The following is a 20063-nucleotide window of genomic DNA, read 5'->3' as shown; positions in this document are numbered from 1 at the left end:
TAGTCCAGTTTTGCATGGGCTTGTCTGTGAGACAATTTTCAGTTCGCGCTGTGCTGTCTTGACTTATCTTACTCTATACTGTAGTGTGCTGTTTGTGAAAATGATCCAAATTCAAATGATGGAAATGGGCCGGTGTAAATGCAGGTTTGTTATGAACGCCCACATGCAGGTGCCTCTCCTTGGCACATGATGGAGTTCACAGTTGTACTGGACCACACGACCTCTATTGACACACAGGAAGACAGAGGAGATTGAGGACGCTTTCATGACCATTTTAATTTTTCATGGTCCAGTGAAAGATAGAATGGCAAATGGAAACAGTGCTGAGATATACATTCCCTTCCCTCCATCTTTCTCCCATGCTCCTCTTTCACAATCAAACGCCTTTCTCCTCATTTTTCTTCCGTTTCCCTCTCCTCCTCTCCTCTTCTTTCTTTTCCCCTCTTCTTTCTCCGATGCTTCAGAACTCCTCAGAGTGGAAGGCTGAAAGACAGCAGACTCATGTGTTTAGTGCAGATATGTCATTTAATTTGTCATCCCTTTGTTTTTTCTGTGTCACAGCTCCCATCCGTAGCCATTTTATGGCAGCCATATTCAGTCCATTCTATTATGTATTGGTAATGTGCAGTAGAGCAGAGTTATATGTTGCAAAAGCACTGCCTACTCACTTTGTTTGTTTTTAATGCATTTGCCTATTTTGCTAACAATATTTGACCATTCTAGACTTTCTTAGAATGGTCAATAGTCATTTATTACCTACTCTACTGTAAGTAAACACCCATTTTAAACCTGTCTACACCCACTCAGGTGAAGTGAGACAACTGCTGAGCACTGACTGGTGGATTGCTGAGTCAATCGTTATTTTGCAAATATATATAATAGCCAGCTGTCAATTGTGCAGACCAACATTGCATCATCAAGCGCCTAGGCCACGCCCCATTGTCGGGGAACGAATGCGCCTTTACGCAACGGGAGAAACAGGAAAATGCCGAAAAGCTGCTGTAATAGCGGCGTAGAAATGTTGCCTCCAACAAAATTTCAGCTTAGCCTAGATCAAACAGTTGGCTGTTAACAGGTGATTTACAGACAGTAGCCTAATGCTACCTGGTGACTCGATCAAATATTTGAAGATGTCTGGATAAGCAGTCCGGGCGCTGTGCCGGGTCATTGATCCACTTGGACGGCGGGAAGCTGAAGGGCTATGGTGGCTTCAGCTTCCCTCCGTCACTCAACCTACTGTAAACTAAGGTTGATCTTAATTCTACCTTAGAGAATTAAGATCAACCTTAATTCTTCAAGTTATCGTGATCGCTCAGGTTCAGGCAAGGGAGCAAAATCATTACTAGACATGTCTATTAAAAAAGGCTCGTTTAACACGAAATGGATGCTTACAAACTTATCCAAATTCTCAGCTAAACACACGTCAAATTGCATTGACATCTTTTGGATCTGAGGTTTTTTACCCGCCCCAAAAGGGGTTGTGGCCATGGCATTTTGTGACGTACCCTATGTACAATGAGTATTTGTTGTGATTTTAAAAAAGGATAATTGCAAAATTCATTTGAGTTTGACAAATATTTTTCCATATCATCATCACAATCATAATGACTGATAGTCACGACACAGTGAATGTCAATGGGTTTGCCATGGTATGAACAGTGTTAATTCACAAAGTCAGTTTTAGGATTAGAAGGATGAAGATTGTGGTTACCGCGGTAAAAAACAAAACAAAAACAAACCCTAATCCCTTTGATCCATCAACTTCGTTATGCTCATTGTCATCATCCTAATTGTCACTTCATCACTTGTCAACGTCAGATTTGAAGAGGATAATGGTTCTATATTTGAGAAATTTAATTTAACCTCCATAATGATCCTTATATCAAACTCGTAACACTTCATCAACAGGGCTAAGCACCTTCATCTTCATCATTACACTGTCAAGTCAGTTAAAATGAGTTCATGCTGACGTGAAGGTTGATTGTTTCCGCCGTCAGCATCCCCCACCAGCCTCATCCACACAGTGATTCTCACATCTTCACCGCACGTACATCTGTAGTTTAGGAGAACGCACGTCTCGTGTTACCTTTCGACACAATACACTGATGGACTCATAGCATGTCCTTTAAGGGTCTGATGAGAGACGGGGGTCTTTAGAAATCGTCCCTTTTCATTCCCCTCATTATAACTCTGTTAGTGAATTAGTGCGATGTGATGTTTTCTTACATGTGAGGTTTTCAGTTAGCTGGTGAATACCTTCCTCCTCCTCATCCTCAGGAGCGACCAGACTGACCGCAAATGTCCATAAGAGCTCCAACCAGTCCGTGGCCTCCTGAGCAGCGGCATCACCAGCGGCTCCGACCGGGCTGGATTTTACTGGACGAACTCCACCTGAGAAAATGACGGGTCAGGTTGGGGTAGAAGCAGAGACTAGGACAGGGAGATGGATTGCTATTATTGAGGCGCTGTTTTTTTCTGTCTCCAATCAGATATTTTGGTCATTTTCTTTCTCTTTTGTCATTCATGGGAAAAATTGTGTCCAAGTCATTTACAGTCTTTAATTTCTCAGTACAATGTAGTTTATTGTATCAGAGCTGAGCAGAATATGGTAGAAAGGTTTGAATAAAATAAATATGAATAGAATTGGATAGAATAAAAAAAAAAGTTGAATAGTTTGTAATGCAGCATTAATACTTATCAATTGCTTTGTTAAATCATGTACAAGCCCGAACAGTGTCTTCCTTCTCTCAGTAGGGAAGGCATGAGTCAAATTGAAAGCCATACTATTTATATTCTGGGATCTTGGCATGACTCATCCCAAGTTAAAATCCCTCTGTTGTTGAGAGGTTATTAGTATGGAATCAGAGAAGGCAAACCTATTTGTTCTTATTTAGTACCAGGGGACAAATGTGGTGTGACAGGAAGTCCGTGTTTACCTCTAGCCTTCAAAGCCTTTCTGGCAACCGCAGGAGGTGGGGCGAGGCCTGAGGGGACAGACGGGCATGTAAACATCACATTCGAAACATATTACAGTTACCACACAGGACACAGACTTAGAAAGTAGTACTAAGCAACAGATTTATACAGGCAGATGTATTAAGAGGAAAAAGGGGAACCAGAAGGTCAGAGGGTGATGCAGAGAAAAGAGGGTAAAAGAGGTGAGGACAATATGGACATTGACAAGTAGTTAATCCACGCCACCTTGACATTTTTCAATTCTGCACAGCAAGATGCATTCCTCACAATGTGGAGCCACTATGCATGACTATAGGCAGAGGTCAGAAAAATGATCAATACTCACACAACACACACTGTTCACACAGCACATATATTATTGGTAATGATCTATTCATGCAATAGGCATGCTAAGTGGAAAAGGATACAGCCATACACAGCCGGATATAGCTATATTACCTCGAATTTAGCCTTCAGTTGACATTTTGTGCTATAGTATGTGCTGTATAATGTTGCCATTGTTAGTGGGTTTTTTTTATAATCAGACACTTGAAATGCTGCAAGAGTCAACCACCAAACGAGCCTATCCTAAAAGAGATGACACGATATATTTGTTTATGCGTAGCTGTCTAAGAAAGGGCACATTTAAGTGACGTAAAAAAAAAAGTAATCCACTCAGAACACTAAGAGGGTGTTTTTTCAGTTGTTTGTAATTATTGCTGGAGGTATAAGCAGAGAAAAACGTAAGAGGCTGAAGACCAACAGAGTCATGGGGGTAATTAGTTATACCTTCCTGCTGCTTGATCTCGTCTATGCTATACGCAATGGTTTCTTTTAAAGTTTGTCAGTCCTCAAAATGATGCCTGTGTATCCTTGACCTCTATTGAGCCTTACGTTTTACTAAGGGGGAAAAAAACTGCTATCGCTGATTTATCATTTTCTCTCTGCAGGAACATTTTGAATTTGTATTTTCTCTGTCATTTATTCAGGCTGAATAGGCAGCGTGCTACCTAGTTTGACTCACCAGATGGGAACTGTTGGTATAAGCCTGCCCTTAGCCGACTGAGTCGGAATTCTCCTCCCCTTCCGCTATCTGCATGTCACCATTTTCAGAGTCACTAAATGAAACAACAACAACTTCCAAGCTAACAACTTACACGCTGAAGATGATACGTTCCCCCCGACACTATTTTGCAAGGGCACCAACCCTGCCCCAACCCTGTTCTGTCTTCATTGCCACCATCCTCCACCTAACGGGTCCCAATCTGCCTCAGGTAGTCAAAATCATGTCCAGAACTGATGGGAATCTTCTGAAGATTAACAGATTCACGGCTAAAAGTAAAACCACCACCACATCCATCGTTGAGCTGGAGTATGCCGATGACAACGCCTTAGTGTCCCTCGCAGAAGAGTGTAACTACAGAACATACTGGATGCCTTTGCAAAGGTGTATAAGCAGCTTGACCTGGCCATTAACTTAAAAAAGGACCCATATCCTCTACCAACCCCCACCCAACAGTAATATGTCTGCTCTGCTCCCATCCATCTCAGTAGACAACACCAGACTCAAAAATGTGGAACCGTTCCCATATCTTGGCAACCTTCTCTCCTCCAAAGCCAACATTGACATTGAAATATACCATCATCTCCGTTGTAACTTCTCAAGATTGAGAAAAAGGGCTTTTGAAAACTGCGACCTTCAGGCCAGAACAAAAATTCTGGTATACAAAGCAATAGTGCCGCCCACCCTACTGTATGGGTCAGAAACCTGGACCACATATAGCAGGCACCTGAAGGCACTTGAGGCATACCAATAGCGATGCCTCAGGAAGAGCCTTAAAATCAGCTGGGAGGATAAGTACACCAATTTCAGCATCCTCGTGGAGGCCAACATGCCCACAATAACTGCCACCATCGCACAACATCAGCTGAGATGGACTGTCCATATCCTGTGCATGTCTTACTCTCGCCTCCCGAAACAAGTCCTTTATTCTCAACTCGTTACAGGACGCCATGCCCCAGGAGGACAAACTAAGCAATATAAAGATAACATTAAGGCCCACGTCAAAAGGTTTGGCATTGAGCGTAACACCTGGGAACAAGCAGCAAAAAACAGTGAGGCCTGGAGACTGGCTGTCCATGAGGGTACTGGGTGCTACAACCATGACCTCCACTGTGCAGCTGAAAACAAGCACAGACTCAGAAAGGTGCAAGTTACCAGAAAGGCCCACATTGCGCCGAAATATGCAGCTGCAGGATCGGCCTCTATGCCAACCTGAAGACCTACGAGGACTGTCATGCTTACCTCGAGTGACCGCCGATGATGATGATGATTTATTTTGTTCACAAAAAATAGAAAGATTTTAAGTTCTGTCAAATTTCTGGTGACAACCAAATGAAAATAACATATATATATATATATATATATATATATATATATATATATATATATATATAGTGTAGCGTTTGCTATAGTAAACCAACAATCGGCCATCAATTAAGCACCGGGTAACATTTTGGATTTCGTAATGTCTTTTACGTTGCTGTCACAAAGATAGCAAAGGTTTTTTTGGGGTTTTTTTTGTAGGGTAGCAACACAATACGTAGCTCCATGTTTGATGAATTTGCACCAGGTGCGGCGAACAAGTTTTTGCTGCACTTAGCTTTTCCAGTTTTACTTGACTATAATCATATTTGTTCAACCATCAGAAACTTCAAACTCATCTTCCCAATGACAGACAAAATGCAGAGAGAAAACAAGGCTTCTTGGGAACTGATCTGAATGGCAATTAAACTGAAGTAATTAATCAGCAACTGCACAGATGTATGTTTGTCTAAGAATTACATTTGAAATATGTTGTCACACCTTGCACCTTGTGGTGACGGAGTGCTCAACATTTCTAAATTCAGTGTTTGGTTGTCTCTCTGGACGGCAATGAATTCATTTTCTTTTCTTTCCATTTTAATTGCACAGTTGGCTCTCCCAGGTGGAGAAGTGCACTTAAGAGCCTCTATCAGACTGGAAAGGGGGTTTTGTGATAAAATCTGAATGAACAACTGATTGCACTGACATTTATATGATTGGCACTTCAGACTGTGTCGCCAACTCCACAAATAGCACGGTAGCATTTGTCTCTCTCCCTTTCTCCATTGCTCTCTCTCTCTCTCTTCTTTCTTCAACTGATGTTAATCATTCATTCCATGATTCCTACCCCCCGGCTTCACCTTTTCCGCCCCTCTCTGTCTGTCCTTCATTCTTAGCTATTCATCCCATGCTTCTGCGCCACTCTCACTTCTCTCTGCCCTTTTCTCCTCCCTTTGTCTCTGTCACATTTTGGCTTTTTCATCGTTTGTCTCTTAATCGGTCTCTCATCTCTCCATCTATTTGTCTCTGTTCCTTTTGTTTAGTTTCGTTTGCACATCTAAATGACGAAACCTCCAAAGGGAGATGGGGAAAAATACAAATTGGTTCGCTGATATATGAACCGACTAAGGCAGCTTGAAAAGCATCTCATTGGAAAAGAAGACAAAAAAAATGATGTGAAGGTCTGAGCTGGATGACCTTAGTAACACCAAAAAAATCAGGAGTTGATAAGAATGCAAACTTTCTTTCTCTCTCCCCCCACTTTTTCTCCCTACCTGAATTTGGCTGGTCGCTGCTCCACCCCCTCTGCCGATCCGGGGAGGGCTGCAGACCACCACATGTCTCCTCAGAGACACATAGAGTCGCCAGCCACTTCTTTTCACTTGACAGTGAGGCATTTCGCCAGGGGGACGTAGCACGTGGGAAGATCACGCTATTCCCTCCAGTTCCCCCTCCCCCCCTGAACAGGTGGAGGCGCTAGTGCAGCGACCAGGACACATACCCACGTCCGGCTTCCTACTCACAGACACGGCCAATTGTGTCTGTAGGGACGCCCGACCAAGCCAGAGGTAACACGGGGATTTGAACGGCGATCCGTGTTACCTCTGTGTTACACCCCTGGTTCAGAAAGCAAACTGTTTAACTTTATTTCTGTCTTTCTTTGCCCACTGGAATTGGTGGTTTTGGAAAGGACATATCCCTCAATATCACATAATTCATGAACGTAATAGATAATTTATCATTCCATAGAGTCAATATAAGAATTGTTTTATGTCATTACTATGGTCTGTCCTATAGCCACAGACCAGAAAACTTGTTTAAATGATGTAAATGTTAACATCGACAATGGATGCTAGACTGGTTTTGCAGACACTTGACATGAGCTTTAATCTGTAGTCGTCTCATCAGTCTAAACCACAGAATGCAGTGCGTTCAGCCTGAAAACCCCAATAGTCGCTCTCATTTGTTTCCTATGAAACAACCTTACATTCAGCTGCACATCTTCATCACATCGTGAGCCTTTAGCTCAATACTCTCTGAATTGGAGAGAGAGTTGCTGGTCTTCCCAGACAATTATTTTCCCCGTCTCAAGCCTCAAAATAACACCAAGGATTTCTTTTCCAAATAAAGCACTCTTCTTTTTTCTATGTGTACACACAATAGAGAAGAGTGCAATCTCAACTTCTGTTATCAGCTCTCCTCTCTCTCTCTCTCTCTCTCTCTCTCTCTCTCTCTCTCTCTCTCTCTCTCTCTCTCTCTCTCTCTCTCTCTCTCTCTCGCTTTCTCCCTCTCTCTCTCTTTCTCTCTCTTTCGGATGATGAGGTGCCAAATACAGCTCTTGCTCTCAACAGTTCCTGTGATATTCATGTGATTTTTTTTGGGCACTTTTTAGTTTTGCTTTGTTTCTGTCATCCACCTCTGTCTCTCCTCAAGCCCCCAATTCCTCTTTTTTTCCCCCTTTGTTTTTACCTCCTCTCTCTTCATATTGCCTCTCTGTGTGTGGCTGTGTACTATCTCAGCCTCTCTGTGCATCTGTCTATCTCTCTCCACCTTTCGCGTGCACACACACACACACACACACACACACACACACACACACAACCGCCTTGATTTCTCTGGTCTTTCCACATCAGGGAGAATCCCGTTCCTCCTTCATTGTTCCAAAATGTCTCCTCGCTGTTTCTTTCATACATACTGGCCTTTATTGAAATGTCATGGTGGAAGCCATCTTGTGATTAAAAATGCACCGTAGCATTTTGTCATTCTCGCTGCTACATTTGCAAATAAGTCAACTTTTAGAGAACAGAAGATAACATTTTACAAATTTGCAGTAGGAGGGCTTCCTGCAGTGTTTGCCGAGCCCAGGGTTGTTCTTAGCTCTGGACTTGTTAGACCGGTGCAAATCCCCACCTCTTGTGTCTGCTCCGACCTGAAACTATGTACCTTGCTTTTTTTGTAGGCTTTGCATGATATGTCAGGCTGACTTGAAAATATTCCCGTCTTTGCTGTTAACCGTTTTTAAAATTGCATAAATTATAATCTTTATATAGCAGCATAATTAATGAGACATCTGTACCCCAGGAGTACCTTGATGACGCTGGCCTGTGCATATCTATCTCATGATAACTGGATATCATTAGAGCTATTAGAGTTGACTAGTATACATTTGGGGTCCAGTATTTGGTCATTTGGAGATCTGGTTTAGAGATTATGTAGCTGTTTGATTAATACAGAACCTCTTTCAGGATTGATGTTAGTACACAAGCTTGGGCCAGATCTGGACAAAAATAAAGGCGTTATCTATCTTTCTGTCTGCCAGTATCTGATTGTTTGTCAGTATTTTTCTCCAGATCTGGCAAAACGGCATCACATTAATGACTGTTAGTTATTTTTTTCCTTTATTTGCTTTTACCAGGATATAAACAAGCTGGGTCGTCACAGTATGAGGTGTACTCTTTGGATGGAATGGCATCGGCATGACAACAAGGTGATTGACAGCATGAGGGTGACGAGGAGGTGACAGGATAAGGGTGAAGGGAGGGGAGGGGGTAAGAAGAAGAAATAGATGGTGGGAGGATATGGGAGTGAGAGAAGGAGGAAAGAGTTAATGGTGACCATGGATGTGTGATGCTAGCCTATCCTGACTTATAGGATAGGCAGAGTAAATCGAGATGTGTGGTGGTATTGGTGATGGGAGCAGAAAGGAGTGGATATATCAAAATGCAGAACTGATAGAAAGGGCATTCAAAACAGCATAGGGTTGAATGGTCATTTAGCTGGTGCTGTTATAGTAATTTAGCTAGCAAGTATCTCACTGGTTAACTTTCTAGCTCCTAGGTTCATGATAATGGTACTTATTCATCTTTACCAACCTATCCCATATTTAATTTGCTCAATATAGTTTGCACCAATGCTTTAGTGCACTACATACATTTAGCAAGTGTTTGTGCTAAATGTGCATTGAGTTTACAGCTTATATGCTAAAACAATAAATAAATCTGTGATTCTCTTTAAGGGTAAATAAAGGTTTTATACAACCTGGGTCTTATTTCGGTGTTTTGTTTTGTTTTTTGTTTTTTTGTTTTTTTGCCATCTTACTTATTGGTTATGAGATTATTTTATTTGGTGGTTCCATAGTGGAGATTCTGGATACGAAACCACCATTGGACACAGCTTCACAGTGGTGTCCTATGGGGCAATTGAACACTTAGCCAAATCACGCTTTTGGATATGAAAACGAAAGTGCAATTTAAAAATTATTACCTGAAATGCCCGATATAATCCACAATGGTTTAACACGTTGCTGAGTTACTTCCTGGTCCATTTTTTTTAAGTTTCCTTTATTAATTCCCTTGGGGAAATTCAATTACTGCAAATTAACCTATCCTAGCTGTTATCTGTGTAGCTAGGAGCAGTGGGCTGCCGCCTTCATGCTGCGGCCGGGGACCAACTCCAGGTCTTTTCCCATTGCCTCAGTCAGAGGCACAGACAGGAGTATTAACCCTAACATGCATGTTTCTTTTGATGGTGGGGGAAACCGGAGCACCCGGAGAAAACCCACCGCAGACACGAGGAGACATGTAAACTCCACACAGAGGACGACCTGGGTTGAGCCCAAAGGTTGAACAACCCTGGGGTTTGAACCCAGGGCCTTCTTGTTGTGAGGCAACAGCGCTAACCACTGGGCCACCGTGCCACCAACTTGCAGGATGAGCAGCCTAGGTAGAAGTAACCATCAATTACCACCTGGCTAGCACATTTGAGATAATGGGAAACCATGCACATCTAAGGCAGTAGAGCTTTTTTGTCGTTATTGAAAGGTCAGGTTTAAGGCTAATGTTCAGTTGCCCCATAGCAAGCTGTTGTAAAGCCGAGTCCAAAATATCCATAATGAAGCAGCTGAGTAAAAGGACATAATAACTGATATGCACGATGGCAAAAATTAGGACAAACAAAACCCAGTTTGTTAAAAAAAAAACAAAAAAAACAGAATTTTCATTTATGATGAATTCTGCTGAATTTTAGATAATTCTGTCACAGAAATTAGCATTGGATTGATACCCGACACTTGAAATGGTTCATTTCTCCATGGCAAATGATTAATTTCTTTGAGGATTCCTGTTGTATCTGCCATAAATGTTTATATGTTCACAGCTATTGTAGATTGTCCAAACAGCAAACAGTGCTCATTTCTACAGCAATATTTATTGACTATCGATTATGTATCAAGGCAGTTCACCATGACACACCAGGAAATGCCCTTTCTATCTATCCTTATTTTATGGGATTTGATGTGAGTGTGAAGTGGAAATGAATAGGCTGTCATGTAACACAGTGTAAATGTACATGGCACCAATGTTACACTGGTACATCAACCTTTAACCGACGGACTAATATTAGATGCTCAATGAAATTGTGACTGCATGAGGATATGGTCTCCGCTCTTAAAAAGCTTGTGTCATTTTCAACACATGTGTGTGTCGACTTGGGGACAGAACACCTTGTTTTAACTCTTAACGCAGTGGGTTTCTGAGATTTGTCTACGGCACGAAATATTTTTGACAACATGTGCCGAAGTAAATGACAGCCACTGGAAAGTGGCTCAAGATGTGTACAGTATGCCCCCTGAGTTGGCACTGGGATGTGTTGGAAAAAAGGCCGCCTTTCTAAGAGCATGTCCACTTTTGAAGTCTGCTTCAAAAATGTCTGCCAAGGCACTGGAAAGCCTTCTGATGAAATATTAAACGTCTGGATGAAATGTGAGGTTTGAGATAACGTATGGCTTTAAGTGGTGTTTATAATGAATTATGGAGACTTGTAAACAAAGAATAGCCAGGATCAGTTAACAATGTTCTCAATCCCCCCCCCAAAAAAAAGCATAATGATAGAATAAAATGAGAATAACACCGACTGCGCTATTGAATTTATTACCTGCTAGAGTCTTGTAGTCAAGCAGATCGAAGAGAACAATGGCTACTCCTGACCAGGTAATGATCAGAGCCAGTACCAACAGCCAGGCCATAGGGGAACTAAAGGTCACTATGAAGTCATCCAATAGAGTCCTCTGATTGGGCCGTGGAGATGGAGGGCCTGCCTCTCGGCTGCTAGCCTGGCTGCTCATTGGTGGAGCTGTGTGGCGAAAGAGAGAGTGGTAGTGTGAAAAAGACAGCGATAGAAGAATGGAAAAGTGCAAAAAGAAACAGTCAGCGAGATAAGTGATGCTGATGAAGAGAGATAAGCTGGAAGAGTTAATTTGCAGGAGGAAGAAAGACTTTAGGCGACATCACTGGAGGCAAATCAATAATCATAGTAACCTTATTAACTCTCGAATAAAAATGAAACTGTGTTAGATTGCAGTGAAAAGAAATTTGCATTATTAGAAAGCCGCCCCTTCACGAAACGCCAAAAAGTTCTTCAGGATAGCAAGCTTAAATTAACCATGAATCTAACTTGAAGTCTCTTCGCTCTGGATGAGTGAATATAAAACTAAAATCAAGCTTGCTACACAGTTTTGGAAAGATGTACCAGATGATATGTAGTATTAAATTTGAATTAGGCGCTTCGTCTCCCCATCAATTTTTGGGGAGTATATGAATTATTATTTATATTTAGTTTAGACACATGTAGCCTCTGCTTTCTCCTAACATGCCATTGCTAAAATGGCTAAAAAAAATGATATATTTTTTTCATGTCTGTGACATTCTGTAGATATAGACATAGAAACTACGTATAGTGAAAGGTGTCAGTTATGTAATGTAATGTTGCTGGTATGATGGCAATATGAGTATCAACAGATAATTTTCACCATCTATTTTTGCTGAGAGCAGCACACCTCACGCAGAGAAAATAGGCTCAGCACTGAAACTCTGGATGGTGCACCACTGCAGCGCTGCTCACGTGGGCTGGGCGTCTGCTCTAACCTGCTAACATGGACACCCAGATGAAAAGCAAGAGGTTCTGCGGTGCACAAGTGCTGCTCAGGTAGGCGGGGTGGCCCGGGCTTAAGATAAGATAAGATGGGGCATCCAGGTGGCATGGCGGTCTATTCCATTGCCTACAAACACGAAAATTGCCGGATCGAAACCCTGTGTTACCTCCGGCTTAGTCGGTTATCCCCACAGACACAACTGGCCATGTCTTCAGGTGGGAAGCTGGATGTGGGTATGTGTCCTGGTCATTGCACTAGCACCTCCTCTGGTTGGTCGGGGTATCTGTTCAGGGGGGAAAGGGGAACTGGGGGGAATAGCATGATCCTGCCATGCACTACATCCCCCTGGTGAAACTCCTCACTGTCAGGTGAAAAGAAGCGGCTGGTGACTCCACATGTATCGGAGGAGGCATGTGGTAGTTTGCAGCCCTCCCCGCATCGGCAGAAGGGATGAAGCAGCAACCGAGACTTCTCGGAAGAGTCGGTAATTGGTTGATCCAAATGGGTTGAAAAAGGGGTGGAAAAAAAAAGATGTACTTTATTAATTGCTGTGGGGAAAATCATCTTCTGCATTTCACCCGTCCCAACACACACTGTAACTTGGAGCAATGGGAAGCCGCCATGCAGCACCCGGGGAACAACTCCAGTTCTTTCCATTGCCTTGGTCAGGGGCACAGACAGGAGTATTAACCCTAACATGCATGTCTTTTTGATGGTGGGAGGAAACCGGAGCACCCGGAGAAAACCCACGCAGACACGGGGAGAACATCCAAACTCCACAAAGAAAGGGCCTGGGGTTCGAACCCAAGACTTTCTTGCTGTGAGGCAACAGTGCTAACCACTGGGTCACCATGCTGCCCCACGTGCTGCCTTAGCGTGGCCTTGTAATCACAAGTACAGCATACCTGGGTTCACAGGTAGATTCCTACATTTGGATGAATGCTTTTAATAAACATCTAAAATTCACAAAAAAGGAAAAACAAATAAGAAAAGAATAAAATATCTCCCCGGGACAACGGTGGAAGCAGAGCTTACCGAGCTCTGTGGGTTTTACAGTTACTCAATCCAATTTGCCCAGAGGCCTTTGGCACCACATCTAAGTACAATACTCAGTGCTACATCCCACAATGCTGTTAGCATGTGTGGAGCGCAACACCGATGATTGCTTTCACACCATTACACCGTCAATTGATCACATTTAGCAGAGGCGATGGGTGAGTGGAAGGCGTCAACACATTCACTTCGGCATGCCAAGGAGCCCTCGTTATATTTTTTTTTGCATCGTAAATATACCCTGAAATGTCATTGGTGTATCATTTCTCGATTCAGTGTGGGCAACAAGTGTGACGAGGGGGTGTTCTGGGCTGCTGTTTATTCACGTGACTTGTTTGGTGTGTTGTTTTTTGTTTTGTTTTTTTGTTGATCTGATGAAGCGAGGAAGAGGAAAAAGGAGGCAGCAAGAGATGAGAGGAGTCGGGGTGAAGACAGGGGAGAGAGAAAAGAGGAGTTACAGAGGGATGTGAAAGAAGGAGGACTGAGAGAGAGTGAAAATATGGGACCAGAGGGATTTTAATATCGTCCCATTTTTTAGAAAAGGAAAGTGATAAATTGCCATGCTGAGACAAATTACTTCTGTAAATATCTAAAAGTTTTCTTCATCTTGATGCAATCCAACAAATTTATCATCTTTGTTACTTCCCGGTTGTGTGCCGTTATGTGATAATGTGTTTGTATTAGGGGGATAGTGTGCATTACCTGACATGCTGTGATGGATGATTGGAAATTATTTGTGTTATTTTCTGTTTTTCAGTCTTTCTCACACACACAGCCTCTATATGAAAATTGATAGTCACAGGGTGCTGGAGATTTGATTCAAAATAGGATTTGCTGATTTATATTGGATTTGCTGGATTTTCTTATGCATTGGTCCTTCTCAATCTGGTCCTTGCGAACCGCCGGTGCTGTTGGTTTTCTGCTAGGTAGTTAATAACAATAACCTGCACTGCCAGGTATTACAACCATCTAACCAGAGGAGTTTTTACATCTGGCACATCATCTAAATGTTATTAACTAGCTGACAGAGAACAATACCTGCAATACTGTGAGTCCCCAAGAACAGCACAGAGAGCCACTTATGTAAGACAATATATAGAGATAATTCTGTCTGTCTGTCTGTCTGTCTGTCTGTCCATCGATCCATGCATACATCCAGCCATCCGTCTATCTGTTCATTTGTCCATCCGTCCATCTGACCATCCATCCATACAGCTGTCCGTCTGTCCATCCAGCTGTCTGTCTGCCTATCTATCTATCTATCTATCTATCTATCTATCTATCTATCTATCTATCTATCTATCTATCTATCTATCTATCTATCTATCTATCTATCTATCTATCTATCTATCTATCTATCTATCTATCTATCTATCTATCTATCTATCTATCTATCTATCTATCTATCTATCTATCTATCTATCTATCTATCTATCTGTCTGTCTATCACAGAGGTTGTTGTGATGTTAATGTTTAAACGGGGGAGAATTGGTGTGTTTTGATTCTGCAGCAGATCTCTGACCTTTCTGTGCTGCATTCATTTAAACAGCAGCATCATCGATCGAGCAAACATAACTCTACTCTCAGCTGAGTGCGTGATTTAAGAGAGGTTACCATTGATTGGGCAGAGCTCTGACAACGCCCCGTTTGTGTGTCATCAAGAGTGGACCGTCAATGGGCATTTGTGTGTGTTTCTGTAAAATATCTGTAGCTGTGTGTGCAAGTCTACCTGTATTATTTATTTATTTATTTATCCATTTTGCACATGTGCTCGTGTGTGTTTTTAGACCGCAGATGATCAGAATTTGTGAATATGTGCGTGTTTGTTTGTGTGCAGATATGCATGTGTGTGTGTAATCACCATGGCTTGTGTGTGTGTGTGTGTGTGTGTGTGTGTGTGTGTGTGTGTGTGTGTGTGTGTGTGTGTGTGTGTGTATGTATGTTCACATGTATACCTGTGTGCATTTGTGCTGATGTTTGTGGGTTTTTGTGTCTGTATGTGTATGTGTAATTGTGTGTGTGTGTGTGTGTGTGCGCACGCACAAGCATGTGTGTGTATATGCGTGTGTGTGTGTGTGTGTGTGAGAAAGTTAGACATTGATCAGGTGGAGTCATGACAACAGACGATCAGGCCAACACATTGATCCACATCAGGTAAATTGGTCACGATGTAACAACGACTGAAGGTTAGAACCTCTTGTAAATGGCCTAGAGCGCCTTAATTGGGTACACACACATACAGGCTGCAACAACTGGAAAAAAACCCCAAAACAACAGGATGCACAGTCCATTTCAAGACTACCATTCAAGCCATGGAATGAGTTTTAGTGAGCCATATCTTGCCAATCCTGTCACAGTGTTAGTCACATCTACTATATCAATAGCATCGTTTGAGGAAACCATTGTTAAATCCCTTCTGTTCAGCATGGAGTTGTATTGGGGGTGCAAAATGACCCCGGTGAATGCATTTCCACGAATTGGTATTTTCAATTAGTGTGTGTGTGTGTGTGTGTGTGTGTGTGTGTGTGTGTGTGTGTGTGTGTGTGTGTGTGTGTGTGTGTGTGTGTGTGTGTGTGTGTGTGTGTGTGTGTGTGTGTGTGTGTGTGTCTCCTATACTGAAAAACAAATGGCCCGACCCACTTGCTGTCACCGGCCAGTAATGTGGTGGTTAATTTCTGAGAAATATGCCTCTGCTTTTACAGACATGAAGACACCGATGGCCACCAATGCTAATTTGGCTATACGAGAAGAAGGCAGAGTTTGAATGACGTGAATAAACAGTACTAATTGTTATTTGAGGGGGAAATAGAAGGGGACAATGATACTCTTGAGAAAATGAATTATTAAATGCATTAAATGCATCACGCCGACCCCCTTGTCCAAGAAGTGCACCAGCCTCCTGCCAAATAAGCTCTTTGGTAGATTGATAGCAGTCCCCCCCCCCCCCCGTGTGCCCCGGTATTCAGTCCTTTCACTATGGTGCATGCTAATGTATAAGCACAGGAGGATAAGGCATTTATTAGATCGTGCAAGCTAAGCATCACTCTCAAAAGCAGAGCAGCATACTAAAAGCTGACCACACAGAGGTGAAATTACCATGAATCCTCTTGCCAAACAATAATACATCGATCAAGAAACCTATTTGCTAAAAACTCAAATTTATGTTGTTCTAGATGTTGACCATACTTGTGCTCGGATCGAGTTAAGACTGGTTGCTGGCAGCTACACTCCCCCTTGATTTCAAGATATGGCCCAGGTGAAATAGCAGTTGTTAAGAGTTTAGAAAGTCAGTCGCCAAGAGCTGTTTATGACCTGTTTAATTTGAGCTCTCTCTGTGCGTGGCTGCTTTTGAGGGCTGTTAATAAACACTGATTTGAACGAAGTACACTCGAATATCTGGCCCTCACTGACGTGCCTGGTGCTGAACAAAGCAAATCTGCGCTAGGTGTGTTTTATCAGAACAAGGACAAAAAGCACATCGAATTTTTTTTAAGTATATATTGAGTTTGAGATTCTTTATTGATCCCCATGGGGAAATTATGCTCTGCGTTTAACCCATCCTGGCTGTGTCACTAGGAGCAGTGGGCAGCCGCCGTGCAGCGCCCGGGTACCAACTCCATTTCGTCTTGCCATTGCTTGGGTCAGGGGCACAGACAGGAGTACTAACCCTAACATGCGTGTCTTTTAGATGGTGGGAGGAAACCAGAGCACCCGGAGAAAACCCACCGCAGACACGGGGAGAACACGCACGACCCTGGGGTTCGAACCCAGGACCTTCTTGCTGTGAGGTGACAGCACTAACCACTGCGCCACCATGCCACCCAGGGTGAACGTGTTAGGTATCTAACATGTTAGGTTCACCCAATGCTACGGTTAGGCGAACATGCACACTGCACACGCTGCAACATAAAATGTGTCTGAATTCGCCACCCCTGCTGATGACCGGAGCAAGGGAGACGAGGTCTGGTTGGCACTGCTAGCCCACCTCAGCCAAAAACAGGCAGGTGTAAATGCAATCCAGTTTGCTTTAGAGAAGAATAGCGGGGGTATGAAATGTCACCAATGTTCCCACAAGTCAGACTGCAAAACCCCCTCCATCATCCTCAGTGAACAAGTCACAATCACAGCACGCATAACATTTACTAATGTGACTGCAGCAAGAAAAAAAATCATCTCATTTGCCTCCCACTAGAAGGTCACTGGAGATAGATCACCCCCCCCCCTCCACAGCAAGGGAGGAGAAGAGTATGTGCTGGCTGTACAATAACATCTCTCGTTGTGCTCCTACACTTGTCATGGTTGGTTTTTTTTTTTGACAATACACAGACGCGCCACTCCCCCACCTTGTTGCCTACTTTGCCTATTGTGTGGAAAAAATTAGGTACAACAATAACACCAACACAAAGCAAACAACAAGAGCATATTTGAATAGCTGGTATAAATGCAGGTTGGTAACTTGCACATGCTATTAAAATGTGCTGTATGTAATTACAGGTGTTTTCAATGTCTGCCTTCTGTCCAAAGTATCGTCAGAGCTTGTATTTCGGGGGCAATATTCAAAGCCCGTGAGTGGATGTGGCGATGGTATTTTCAGCAATAACAAACATAGCAGGTGAAGGGTCTCTAGCTGCGTGGTACTGTGCAGCCTGTGTTTGCTAGTCATTCGTTGCGGAGTGCATCAGCCTCCCCGACTCTTTTGTAGGAGGCAACAGAAATGGAAAAAGAAAAAAAAGAAAAAGAGGTCGTTTTGCCACCAGATTGTTTGCAGCAGCTGTGTGCGCTGCAGTGGAAATTCATTCACTATGGATGAGGAAAAGGTGGGCGCGTACCGAGATTTCTTTTGTGAAGTTGAGCGGAAGGCAAACTTCACTCTCAGTATACTTGATTTGCATTTGGCAGCGCCTGATGACGTCTCCCCTTCCCCGTTAGTGGGAGCACACTGTGAAGACGTATTTCACACCTGGCTGAACGTGGAGCTTTTCGAGACGAGTTCTGCAAATATAACCAAGGTTCCTCTGTGCAAATACAGTTTTAACCACATACTCAATACACATCTACAGCTATGACAGTACACGATAGTACAAGTCTAGCTAGGTTAGGTTAGTAGAGGTAAAAGTTAAGTAATTATATAGAAATGTCTCGTGACGTTGTTATCATGCTATTATTAGGAATTAAAAGTCAAGACATGCCAACATGCGTTCATGAAGCAATTGTATAAACACAGCATTCTCGAACAAGAGAGCTGAGAGCTATGTTACTGCCATGTAATGGATCAATGAAGTTTTGCTGGACTGAACCGGACTCTTATAGTACCTCGAACCTTGACTCCAGTGGAAACTCACTTTTAACCTTTTGTCCCTCAGGCGCTCCTGGATCACAAAGGTACCAGCATTTATATCCTTTGCCAAATCCCCGTTGTTCCTTGGCCAGATGTCGAGGAAAGACGTCGATACCAAGTGCCTGGATGCCGTAAACTCACAACGGTCAACCACTCCACATCTAAAGATCATTCAAAAATGTCAAGGTTAAACTGACTGAGAACAAATCAAATGAACAGTTCATTAGTTTCCAGATCCCCTTGATGCTGAGGTTCTTGTGAATCCCCCCCTAAAAAAATTCTAGGAAGAACATTTTCAGAGGCTTAGATCCCAAGAGGTTGAATGCCAGCGCGAGAGTGACAGATAGAGAAAGAGAGAGAGAGAGAGACCCTAATCCATTCAAAGAGTCACCCTGCCCCCCTCTCTCTCCGAGACCAAAATAGAGAGAAAGTGAGAGAGGGCAAGAGAGAGAAAGAGAGAGGTTGGGTGGGAATGAAGACGGAGCAGAGAGGGAGAAAGGAAGGTAAGGAAAAGAAAGACATGGGGCGTGAGAGAAAGACAGGGTGGAGAGAGACAACAGAGATGATCGGGAGAGAGAGCGCTAGCTAGCTAGCTAGAGAGAGAGATAAAGAGGTCTTCTGAGAACAACAGTTGTCATTGGCGGGGTAATGATGGAAATGGCAGGACTGTGTATCGACCAGTGATCCTACACACATCGACAACCGTTCCCCTTGGAGGCCTCTTTCTCTGACCCTTGCGTCTGTCATTACACCACTCTTAGGGCTTCTTTTTTTTTTTTTGCAAGATTCTTCATGTGTAGAAATTATGTTGGACTGTACAAAGACGGACTAGAGACAGTTCACTCTCCTCTTGTGATTCATACAATGTAGTCTGATAATACAAAGCCCTGCGCAGCTATAGTCAAGGTCAGCGCGAATTTTCCTTTTTACATTAAAAGCTCCATATTTCCGCTCTCCTGCTCGTCATGGCAGATCAGGCGACTCGCTGTGTTTCTGTAAAACTCAATAGCATGAATTAAGCTACCTTTAATTAAGGGCTGAAGTGCGAATTAAGACCCCCCCGCCCCCCATCACAGTGGTACTAGTATTAAGTTTCAGTAAGTCTTGGTTCCAGACTGAGAGACTACATTTATTCAGTTTGGGGTCACAGAAAAAAAAAAGTCGGAACCCATTTTTCTTTATCTTCTGGGCCGCTCATTCTGTTCTTGTACAAGCAGGTGTTCTCCCGTGTCTCCTACGACCCGGCTTGTCAAACAGGGGTCAAACAGAAGTGAATGAATATCCAGGTGAGACCTTCAGGAGTTTCAGGGGCCTGTCTGTGAAAACCTGGTTTTATAATCCCAGTTTAAATATGGCGCATATCTATGTGAGTAAGCAATGGGACAGTGTAACTTGACCCCCTGTCTTTCCCTGAGAGCCTTTGC

At 43.0% G+C, this 20063-nt stretch overlaps 1 protein-coding gene across 1 annotated transcript; it reads right to left on the bottom strand.

The window, feature by feature from the left end:
* Window positions 1–261: 261 nt before the first annotated feature.
* LOC130125516 (triadin-like) lies at window positions 262–19008 on the bottom strand. Its single transcript, XM_056295100.1, has 6 exons — window positions 18644–19008; window positions 11252–11449; window positions 8733–8774; window positions 2937–2984; window positions 2227–2391; window positions 262–483 (listed from the first exon to the last, which is right to left on the bottom strand). The coding sequence occupies exons 2-6, from the start codon at window positions 11439–11441 to the stop codon at window positions 461–463; spliced, it is 468 nt and encodes a 155-aa protein (XP_056151075.1). The 5' UTR covers window positions 11442–11449; window positions 18644–19008; the 3' UTR covers window positions 262–460.
* Between the last annotated feature and the right edge of the window lie 1055 nt (window positions 19009–20063).

Source organism: Lampris incognitus, chromosome 15, assembly GCF_029633865.1.
Source record: "Lampris incognitus isolate fLamInc1 chromosome 15, fLamInc1.hap2, whole genome shotgun sequence".
Classification (NCBI taxonomy): Eukaryota; Metazoa; Chordata; class Actinopteri; order Lampriformes; family Lampridae; genus Lampris; species Lampris incognitus.
Note: the sequence above shows the minus strand (reverse complement) of the source record. Positions and strands in the feature narration are given on the sequence as shown.